Source organism: Adelges cooleyi, unplaced genomic scaffold (genome assembly GCF_023614345.1).
Source record: "Adelges cooleyi isolate 19-005CV unplaced genomic scaffold, UGA_ACOO_1.1 ACOO_flye_CR_arks_rails_tigmint_CR_PRNA_30, whole genome shotgun sequence".
NCBI classification, from domain to species: domain Eukaryota; kingdom Metazoa; phylum Arthropoda; class Insecta; order Hemiptera; family Adelgidae; genus Adelges; species Adelges cooleyi.
The window spans coordinates 17933236-17945983 of NW_026095971.1; the positions used below are offsets into that span (position 1 = coordinate 17933236).

At 29.5% G+C, this 12748-nt stretch overlaps 1 protein-coding gene across 3 annotated transcripts in view; it reads left to right on the plus strand.

Annotated features, from left to right (window-relative positions):
- The window catches only part of LOC126838076 (pyrokinin-1 receptor-like), a 40615-nt gene that overhangs the window by 20484 nt on the left and 7383 nt on the right, over positions 1–12748 (plus strand). For all 3 annotated transcript variants that reach the window (XM_050572186.1, XM_050572185.1, XM_050572187.1), the window contains exons 2-4: positions 7551–7854; positions 8982–9198; positions 9541–9844. In XM_050572186.1, the coding sequence (XP_050428143.1) occupies positions 7562–7854; positions 8982–9198; positions 9541–9844 (814 nt within the window). In that variant the 5' untranslated portion in view covers positions 7551–7561. The remainder of the gene's footprint in view (positions 1–7550; positions 7855–8981; positions 9199–9540; positions 9845–12748) is intronic.

Sequence of the window (12748 nt, forward strand, 5' to 3'; positions counted from 1 at the left end):
ATAATATTGTGTAGCCTATACAATAAATTATTGTCATCTAAAAAAAAAATGTTATACATTTTTATCTTTATACTTTTATATTTTAAGTTTCATCAATACGATTTCATAATGTACATCAATAAATTATATGTTAAGCAACTTTTATTTATCTTCAATATTACAAGGTTGTAATTTTCAGTGTCATTTCCATGACACTGAACTCATATACTTCTAATGAATACTATTTTAATTGGAAACCGTTTTAAGTATTACCGTGTTCGGATTGATTAATTAATAATTAATAAAATTCTTTTACAACGGTCATTATACTCAAGTGAAATTATAATTATAATTAATAGAGAGAGTAAATACACTTAAATATCATGACTAATATATATATTGTTTTAAAATGTTAATAAAATCTATAACCATAAACCTGTAGTATTAAATCGACTAGTGTAAAGATTTTACATATTAATTTTAAAAATGCTATCTTTTTCGTAATAAGTATTAAAGACAATTTGTTAGTAGAAGGATTGATAGATTTATTATTAAATTTAAGTTGCTTGCCATTGTTGTAAATGCCGTCTAGTTTGTATACATTAATTTTAAGCTACATAATTTAATATGACATCCGTCATTGTAGAAATAAATAGTTTATGCTGATATTTCAATAAAAAAAATTTTAAAAAAAAAAGTAATATATTTTAAAAATATCGGCGTGATTCTAACTTGAAAATTTATAATTATTTATTTAAAAAATAAATATTTAGCTACTTAAATGAAACAAATCATAGAAACACGAATTTTAACTTATTACATAATCTCCAAAGTACAAATAAAGAAAATCTTGAAATACCAGTATTACTACACCAGTATTATTATACTACTTAGTACTTAAGTCTATGGTATTCCGAATCAATACTAAATTTTGCTTATAAAATTCCAGCTTAATCCTCATTGCAAGCAAAGTTATAAATATAATTACATATATGTTTTGTACGCAATTATTAATACTTTAAAGCCTCTCAGGCATATAAAATATAAATAAAATATGTTTATGCGGAATGTCCGACTGTAAGAAAAAATATTAATACAAATTATAGACATAACCTAATAACTACAATTTTCATGATTATTAAAAAATAATAATGTTTAAGACATCGCATTTGTATTCTAAAAAAACGAATACTTTTATTCCATTTGAATTAGATCCTTTATTAGATTTCAAATGTATAAAAATATAAAGAATGATAAAGCCATTGTTATGTTAAAAATGCCATCATAAATATACAGCATACAACACATATATGAAGTATTAATAGATAATGTGCAGTATGCAAGTACACCTTCCAAAATGTACCATTCCATCATTTATGTGTGTTGCTAACATTTTTTATAAATAGTATGTCCTATAATAGTATTTTATCAATTTAATGGTACCTATGACAATAGTAATTTAGCTAATCTTTAGCTGCTGTTTATCTTAAATCCATACCTAACTATTTTCTACTGCCATTTTTAAAACATCCACATCACTCTCAACATTTCTGTACACATTTCCTGTACTACTATATTAAATTATAAAAATAATTACCGAAATCTTTAGTTAATATTACTGCTGGGTCATCATTTGTCGTGACAAATTATTTAGTGTTTATACAATTTTTTTATGATTGAACTGTCGACCGGTCACGCTAAACGCACCAGACTTGGCCATTGAATAACGTCATCTGGTGACAAGAATACAACCAAATTGTAACACCATGTTTTGACCCCATGTGTTGGGTTTTTATCATAAAAAGTAATATTCGGTAATTAACCACAAACTGGATAATCAGGCCCGTTTTAACCGAGTTTATTGCTTACCCAACACGTTTAAGGCCGTACGTCACTGATATCGTATATAATATATATAACAATTTACCAAGTTGGTATTTAATACTACAGTTGTAGTTTATATTTTCACGAACCCGGGTTATTAACGACTTATGGTCCATCTCGGAATTTCAGTTATTTTAAGCAATTTTTAATGAATTTTATGTCTAACACACAACGTCATAAAAAAATTCGCAGTTTTTTATTGACGTTTCGATGTCGTAAATCGACAACTTGTTGATCAGATATTCGCTCTTTTACGAGCCAACGATTCTGTTAAAACTTCAAAGTATCATATTATTATTAGCGAATCAGATAATTAAAACAAATCAAGGCTACCAAGTATAATAAAAGCCACTAAAAGGTTTGTGTCAATAAAATATGAATTTTATATTGCATACATAAGAAAACTCGCAGAATAGTTGTAAACAAATGGTGTATATTTAAATCCAGTTGTTTTCATTTAAATAATCACATTTTTCATTTTTACCGAATGATTTGACTTGTGCGATGTTTATGCCACAATACATTAATTATAATGCAACAATATTTGTTAGTATAATTTCCATTAAAAAAAAAAAATTATTTGTCAATTTTTTTTTATCAAGTTACCTATTCTCGTACACATATTACACTACAAATATTTGAAAAATAGCAGTATAACCATTTCTAAATAACAATAATGACAATTTATTATAACTTGAATTTGCACAGTTACATAGTAACTTTATTCCGAAATAAGTGTACATTTTATAATAAATAGCTACTACGCCTTGAAACCTATAATATGTAATATTTAGTCCTCATTAAAAAATATTTAGTATTTTATTAAACAGTTGTTATGTTTAATTCTTATCATTTAATCTATAATCATTCAATCACAATGTATTAATTTTAATCTAATAATGAAATGGAATTTCACGATAGACTGTATAATAGCTGTTATCTTTGATGCATGTAGCGAATAAAAAAATTAACAACATCTTATGACTTATGTGCATTCATTAAAGTTGTTTTAAAGACGTACAATTTAAAACGATGCTATATGTAAACGTCAATTTATCTAAAGTAGTCACACTGTCGCTCGCCTTCTTGATTACTTCGTTGCTGATAACACGACATTATATTATGATATTGTTACAGTTCTATATATTTTTAATCAATGATTTACCCCGAATACATTCAGTTAAGGTGTTATATGTTTGTTTTTAACATTTTTTAAGTGAAATTCTTATGCCGCGTTGAGCATAAAAAGTGTTATGAAAACAGAAGAAAACTTGTTTTGCAAGTAAAGTAATTGAAAAACTGTTAAAATGTTAATTGAAAAATTACAAAAAATGTTTTGCACGTGGGCGGAAATTGAGCTCACTCCTAACGCTTACTATTATTATACCTTTGTCCCATTTCCAGAGCCTTTTAAAATATTTGTTAATAAATTTGCTCTTATTGTGCCACTGACAAAGTCCGGGCATGGTCCGGGCATGAGCGCTTAACAGTCCAAATGGCTTTTTCCCCTGGCAAAATGAATAACTAAAGAAAGAATTATTATATATTAATACTTTTTATTTTTAATTAATCAATTATCGTAAAACTTACAATTTAATGCATGTCCGTACTTGGATACAATTTACTAGATATAAAATGGTGATTCATTGTAAATCTATCGTGTCAATATTGTGTTAATATAAATTGAATATTGACGGCAATTAAGTAATTAAAAAAAACATAGATTTTCTATTTATTCTTTTACTACATCTCTTTCTCCATAACCAAAATATATTGCAAATATATATTTTTTAAATGTTAACTAGTCGGTTAGAAAATTAAAAAAAAAAAACTACGAAATTAAAATGTTTAAATAGTTCCGTGTAAATTTTACTGACACTCAATGATGATATAATGCTAAAAATATTTTAAACGTATTGTTATTGGGTGTTGGTATTGGTATGGATAAAATGTCTACAAACAATTATTATACATAACTGTGGTGTAGTTTGAATACAGAATATTATTATTATTATTATTTTATTGAAATCTATTACCTATAATTTCGATATTAAATAGGAAGTTTACCTAACGTCATTAAACGAACAACTAACCACCATTTGACATGTAACTTATGGTTGGCCGTTTCAAATTTAAAACGAAATAATATATACTTGGAAAATGATCGGCAACTATACAACAAATTATTATTGAACCAAGCATACATGCGCCCCCGGAGGATAGCGAAACCAGTAGTAAACTACCTGTTCAATGTGAAAAACAAATCAACGATGATATGTCATGTGTTTGTGATGATAATATTACAAATTACTTCAACGACGCCCAATATATGTATACAAAGTAGCCAACTTTTCTATACTATAAGATCCAACAATTTGTCACTAATATCAGAGGTAAAATTGGCCAATTATTAGTTGATAATGAGAGCATGGTAAAACGTTAGAGAAAGTACCTTGAAAAGCTTTACGATGGAGAACAGCTGAAGAAATTGACAATACACGAAGAAGAACCGAAGCTACCTATTTTAAGATCAGTATATGACCTAGCGCTTCACGTCTGAAACAAAATAAAGCACCTGAAGTAGATAACATAATTATTGCAATGTGCTAGCACGAAGATAAAGGACGCTTTATATAAACTAACTCGGGATATATATATGAGAAAGGAGAGGTACTAGATGACTACTGTAAAAGCATAATCGTAACTATCCCGAAGAATAGGGTGCAAATTCCTATGAAAAGCTTAGAACATTGAGTCTACTGACACATGTCTTGAAAGTCTTAACAAAAATGATAAACCGGAGAATAGAAGGAAAATTGTAAGAGTTCTAGGACTGCGAGTGCTGATTGAAAAGCAGATAAAAAAATAAAGTTACATTTTTGGACTTCATAGACTTGGAAAAGGAATTCTACAACGTTAACTACAGTAAAACACGTCTCGCGTTACCGGAAACAGGTGTTGAACAACATGACCTAAAAATCATCTTAAGTCTTTTCTTTTAAGACCACATGAGAAATAAAACAACTCTTTAATTGATTTTTAAAATTTAATAGTGCCTATACGGATTAAAGTTTACAAAACTCGCGCGTTTCAGAGTCGATTAAAATTAGAATGAATTGTTTTCCATCAAAAATACGCAGGTGTAGAGGCTACTTAACTAAATTAACAAAAACTGAACAAGTTTCTTTCGGTTATAAATAATAACATTGGCAAGTTCCACAAAACTCCGTGCACCTGCCGCCGTTAATTTATATATATCATCTTTCTTTTGAAACGAAAAAAATAACAATATATTACACCAGTGTTGTGCACTGTCAACAACTCGTTTGAAATGAGTAAATTTTGATTATTAGTTGCCAAACAGAATATTAATATTTATTAGGACGTCTAAAAAAACGAATAGCATGAATATGTTTGTAGAGCTCAAATAGTTTTTATTGTGTGAATTAGTTCCGTTTCATAAACATCAAACTTATTAGTGTTTTTTTTTTTTACACCTTACAAAAAAGTTGTAAGGTATTAAACATGGCGCTTTTTAAATTGTAAGTTATAAAAATGATTGAAGAATGTCACTCACGTGTAGCGAAATAGCATCTCTCTCAAAAAATATTTCTTACGAGTCAATAATTATTATTGATGAACTGTTGTATAAAAGATGTGTATGTGCATTATACAATGTCCCAAACAATTAAACAAATTGTGGGTTTGAGTATTTTTCTCGATTTTAATAGAGAAGTGTTGACCGTTTGTCCGTATAAAGTAATTTTGGTGAACGATTTCTGATTATATTTATCTATAGAGAAACGGTGCAGAGGTAAATATATTGTTATTGACTACGTGGCCGTGCACACACAAAAACATACAAATTACAAAAACGATACTTTCTCAGCTCTGCTGAATACCCAAAAAGTTATATTCTACACCTCTAATATAAGTAGTTCATTTATGTAGCGTTTTATGTATTCTCGTTGCATTCTGACAACAATAGTGAACGGCTTGCAATTTCCCGTAAACTCATACCGCTTGGAATTGTGTCGCCAAAAAAAAAGAAAAAATACAAACCACCCCACATTATACCGTGTGGAATGATAGATAGTTTTTCTGCTGTATTCCCATTTCAAAGTACGTGCCGTCACCTGCAGATATTAGGTACTCTGACGATACTATATTACAACAAAAATTCAAACATTGTCCCGCGTTACAGCATAATGCGATCCAGATGATATTGTGTTATTTGTGTCGTTTTTTTCTTCATTTTTTTTTTTTACTTTTGTGTACATCATACTAAGCATATTCCATTACCGCGCGTTTTGCACAAATGCTCACCCTCACGCCTTATCCCTTGCATAGACCGTTTACGCAGTCATAGGGTTGATAACATGAACCGCCCTCATCAATTGTCGTTCGAGTGTCGCATCTGATTAAAATGTGTTTTCACCAGAGTATGATTGCGCATGGTAATAATTGTCCAAGACGCTGAGATAAGGATTCCCTCATCCGGTTAAACGGTGTTAATAACGTCATGCCGGATGTTGATGACCTAGGATACGATGTCACGTGCACGTCAAATGTTTGTTTAATTTGAAAGAAACGATATTTTTTTCCCGTTGAAGCGAGTGAATTTAATTTTAAAAACGTCCAATCGTCAGGAATACCGTGTAGTGAGACGATATCAAGCAATTGGAGAAAACCTAATAACGAAAATTGTATTCGTAAGAAAATACTATATATAAATAAAGTATATAAATATACTTTCAAAATTAATTTGGAGTCGACACAGTGAACGCGTCACTGGTTCAACGTACTATTGAACGCGACATTCCACTTCGGTATTAGAGGAGTATTTACATTATGAGTAGACTAAAACTCTAACAGTGCTGCTTGAATACTAAGCAATTAATGTTTAACCTTGACGCCATAAAACATTCTTTCAACTTTCCTTGGGACAAATTAAAAAAGCGCACTGACTTTTGTAATGAAATTATCCATATTAACTCCTCAAAGTGTCATCAAAACGAGCTATTAACAATAAGTTACCTATTGCAAAATTATCTATACTATAATTCACAACAAGTAACAATGAGCGATAAAAATTAAAGTTAAGTGTTAGGCAAGTCAGGGATATTTGTAACGGCCCTAAGATTATAGAAATAGACTTACACATTTTTTAAAGTGTTTAGTTTTATCAAATATTGTCATCATTACTAGATATTCGGCATACGTCTTTTTGTAATTTAATGAGTTAATAATTACAAGTTAATTATAAAAAAATAACACCCCTTATAAAGTTCTATAAAGTTTTATAGGTATTTATTACACAATCGCAATAAAAACAATAATAGGTGAAACGACTTTATGTATTAAATCTTAAACTAAAAGTTTTTAAAAAAATCAGATATTTTTTCATTTCAGAGTTAAAATTTACTTTGCTTAATTTTTTTATTTTAAATCATAAAATAACACATGTTTATTCAAATGTTCTTGCCCTAACAAAACTTATCTGGCTAGGTACACAGTTAAGACCTCTACATATTTTTTACTTTAAAAGTTATTTAAAGGTTATTAAAGTTTATTTAAAGGTTTTTTTTTATTTTTATACTTAGCAACGTGTACAACTTATTTGAATTTCCTATCTTAATATTATTGTATTCAACACAGTGTTAAGTTGTATCGTTTTTTTTCCGCAGATAGCACTGCGATGATGTCTTTGGACGACGATGGTGGCGGTGGCAGTACAACTCAACACAATATGAGCATGGAAGATTCGTTGATGCCTAAACGAGATCCATTGTACATTGTGGTACCCATGACTATAGCGTATTCGTTGATATTCGTTACTGGTGTCATAGGCAACTCGATCACTTGTCTTGTAATCGCCAAACATAAGTACATGCACACCGCAACAAACTACTACTTGTTCAGCCTGGCTGCGTCCGATCTCATACTTCTCGTTTCCGGACTTCCACAAGAGATGTGGTCCATATGGTCTAGGTAAGTTACGATGGATAATATTGTGTTTTGTAACACATAATATTTTTCCCGGCCGGAATCGACTAAAATGTTTGTTGAAATAAAAGTGCAAATTAAAAAAATCTACCAAGGTTCTTTTTCTATACACAGTGTCCTGACCTTGTACGAAAGAACCAAACCATATAGTTAAATACCCAAAGTTTAATGTACATTTTTTCTACATACATTTACGCAGGTTCTTTTTTACGAAAGCTGAGTAAAATGAACGCCTGAAAACCAACGCTTAGGCCACACAACATGGTTCAATAACCGGGAATATATTTAACAGGAATTTACCTCGTTATAATTTATGACTGTTGTTTTTATTATTATTTTCCTGATAAGTCACAAATAAATAAATACATATGTATTAGATTTTAATTTATAATAACCTTATTTTACACGATCTAGAGCCCAAATAATAGGTACGTAGTAGACTATAAGTCTGTATGATGGGCGCCCGCCACCATGACACGGTGAAGTCATATATTTCAGATAACGTCAGAGGAAATAAAAATAACGATAAATAACGTCAAACGCTTACACTTTTTGCTGTTCATCGCGTTTGTTGTATTTTATTTGGTTAGCTGTCTCGTGTGGTTTTTTTCTCGATCGCTGACGCCCAACCCGATTCTCAAGTGTATTACGTACTTACTAAACGTTATAATAATACGAGGAAAATGGAGGAAGAAAACCATTATAGTATACTACAGAGTAGTTAAAGAAAATCTAACAAAAGAAACCATAGTTTGGCATATAATAATTTATAAAAACCGTTAAATGAAATATGTAAATTATGTAAACGTTTATTTAGAAAACGTCATATTAGTTCTTCGAAAGTTTAACAAATAAAATCTATTTGATAAACTTTTAGGTCTCGTATTTAATAAAAGGCGCAATAAGTTTCGGAATGTAAATATATTAACTCTTAACTTGGCAAAACTAAAAAGTTCACACGAAAATTCCATACCATAGTTTTTGTTGAATTGTTTGGTATTTAATATTTAGTTTTTTTCATATCAGTTTAGGTGTTTTAAAGTTTAAACTATTGTTTAGGTCATTTTATGCATGTTTTTTAAATCTGTACCCTATGTGTTTGAACATTTTAGGTATCCATACGTTTTCGGCGAGATATTCTGTCAGCTTCGTGGCCTTTTTTCCGAAATGTCGGCAAACGCCACTGTTCTTACCATAACAGCATTCACGGCTGAACGGTACGTGGCCATATGTCATCCATTCATGGCGCAGAGCATGTCCAAGCTGTCCAGAGCCGTGAAAATAATCATCGGCATTTGGTTGGTAGCCGTGTTATTTGCCATACCTCAGGTAAGGACAAGAATATATATTAATCTATTCTTATATAACAGTATATAATTTGCATAGAAAACAGATTTCGATTTTTAACTATGAAATCGTTTTAAAATTGCACTTTGGTACACTAGATTTTTTCAAAAATAACCAAAAAATTATGGTTTATTTTATTATTCACGCTACACAAAGTAGTAGTTGGTTGAGCGGTTTAGAAGATATCGTGGGTCCAACAACAAAAATTAAATTTAAAAAAAAAATACAAATCTTTGTAAAAACAAGACTTTCTCAGCTACGCATCGAAGCTGAAAATTGGAAATTAAAGGGCTAAAACAAATATTATGTACTTTTTTTTTCTAGGCATTACAATTCACAGTATCATCTTGGAACGATTCGCCTGAAAACGTGCAATGCAACATTCGTGAATTTATGCTGATGGGCTCCAGTCTCCGGCTGTCCACGGTATCGTTCACGCTGTCCACCCTGTTGTTTTTCGTACTACCAATGACTGTTATAACAGTGCTGTATGTACTGATCGGTTTCCGGCTCCGGCGCACCGATAGACTGAAAAGGACCGTCACGGTGCGGTCGACCACCGGTGAAAAAAAAATCTCTTCGCCCGAATATAGGGCGAATTCCTCGTCAAAAGTGCTCAAAATGTTAGGTAAGTAGTGTTTACGTTAAGCGATAGTTGTTTGTATTATTTCGACAAACATTCAACCTACGAAAGTAACCCTATTCCCCGTCCCAAGTAAAGTGACTCGAGAAAATCAATGTTCTAAAAGGTAGTCATCTGATCAATAATCCCCACACTGGTATATATAATATATAATATATATATATATATATATACATAAACCAATTTTCTATACATAACTTTTAGAAAATGATTAGCTATTTAATTTCTATAGTTCGTAAATTAATTGTAATCTATTCGTTGAGCTCTAGTATTATCATAAGGACGAACGTTAAGTATGTAAATAATAAAAAAAAGAAAAATACCACTTATTTTTGATCATTTTGATTAACCTTTAAAAATTAATGTTAAAAATTGAAGAGTTCGAAAATTTCTAAGAACAAGGTAGTTTTTTTTTTTTTTAATTACATACACCGTTGACCGCTATTGTAAAGTTTTAAGTCTCTACATGTAGGTACCTTCAATAAGGTATGCGCTAAAATATTATTATACACACTTAAAAAAGGTATAGTTAAAATATATTATACATTTGTTTTTGTTATTTTATAAAGCAAATTTATTATTTTTGTTGTACATTTTATTAATACAATTCCCAATTTAAAATAATGATAATTTTATTTGAATTATTGAACACATCCTTTTTATCTTTTTTTTTTCAATAACGTTAGTGTTTTAACTGTAGGTACATTAATCTTCACTTACTCGCAGTTGATATATACTAGAGTACTTTTACGACAAAAGTACTCTTGTCTGTGCAACAAGTAGTTGAGTTTTTTTAGAACACTTTGATAAAAGAGAGAGAGAAGCCAAGACCCGTGTTACATGGGCATTCACCCGAAATCAAATAATTCTCAACGTTTCAACCTGCTTATATTAAAATCGCTCAACTGAAGCAGAACAGCTGATTCATCGTTACCCATACTCGAAAAGATTAAATCTAATATGAAAAAACCCTACTAGAGTGTATCAATATCAAAAGTTGTTAGTTCTAAATATTTTCATGGATACTATATTCTAAGCAATATAACTAATACCAATTTGATGGCCGAAGAGTATTTTCTTATTTTAACATGGATATGATATTAATCTGAGTGCATAAACGACACTATGCCATGATGGTGGAGGCGATAATGGAAAATCCCTGGATAAAATGATGATTAGGTGAGGATGGGATGGGAACGATTAGGTATGAAGGGAAGTTAAGTTAGACTAGGCTAGAACAAGAGAAACTGCTTAGATGGACGTCCACAGCACATTTTTCCTTAGTTTAAAAAAATACTATACGTTAATCGAGATTTAACGACTAGCATACAATATATCTTTCGTCAAAGATATATTGTGTTAATTAACTTTATTTCTAAATATCTCAGTTTAAACCAGTGTTAATCGCAGTACACTATTAACTGCTTATTAATACTGTTGTTAATTATAAATTATTTACAGTAAACACTATACATACTTTTTCAGATAGGCTGTAACGATACAATATGACACGTTGAAATTGTTATATTGTAGTACCACACTAAATAAAGAAACGAAACACTTCACGATTTATAATGGTTGTGATTATACATTATACTTGAATATTTACTTTAGAGACATTTCAATTTCTTTTGATCAAACTTAAGAAAACGACTAAATCCAAACACTGTTATTGATCAATTTACTACAGAATATCCATAATTAAAAACAAAATTAAAAAAGTGTATAAATAACTGTACTTTTATTATATGGTTTTATCTTATTGGACAATAATTAGTTATGTAAAACAGGCTATTAAAATACACTTAAGCTTACTTATTAATATTGATAAGCGTTAAAATAATGACATTCATAATAATAATATTATTATTTTTTTACATTAAAGGCATGTTTTAATCTGTTCTAAAAGTTCTTTATACAAATTTAAAAAAAAAAAGGATTTTATTACACTAACTCTTAAGGCTTAGCATATGCAAATTGATTACTCACCAAGAGCACTATGTTAAAAAGTACAATTTATTTATCAGAGCTTATTCACAATTTATTAAGATCATTAAAACCACCATAAATATTTAACAGTCAAGTCACTTGATTAAGTATCCAAAAATGTATTTAAAAAAACTAAACCAAAAATAATTGGAATAAGTGTTGTTTTATGTGTCCAAACACAGAATGTTTCAAGCAAAAAAAAATGTAATTAAAATGATACTGAATATATTAAATAATTATTAAAAGTTCATTGGATGTTATACATTGTACGCGAACACAAAAAGTTTTTTGTAATTGACGTTTAACAAAAATGTAATTTTTTAATTAAAAATTTTAATTGCTGTACATTTTTATTGATTTGAGGTTGTTATACACGGTACGTATATGTTGTTTTCCACCAAAAAACGTTTGAATGTGTGTCAATACTTTTTATTTTATTCAGTGCTCATAAATCATCATTGTTAGAACGATTATTCGGCTGTCCAAATATCTAGTGAATCGTTATATATATTAGAAGTATAAAAAAATTATTTTCAAGTAACAAAAAATACATCCAAAAATGGCCGTTTAAGTCAAAGCTTTACAGTTTAGCATCATCAATAAGAACATAAATCGTAAACGCACGGTAAATAAAGCCTAATCTATTGGTCTCAGATCTTATGTACATAAAAATGTGCTTTTCAAGCGCTTATTTCAATGTATACAACATAGTGCTATAAAATAAAATACGAATGAAATGTTATTATCCTCGAAACCCTTGATGGAAATAGATTAAATATTAAGGATTATATTAGTTTAAATGAAAAAACATTTTTAGTTAATTGATCCACAAACAAATAATAGTAATAATTTTAAAAATTATACAAAATTAACAGTTCATGTAACATTGAGGCTTGAGCA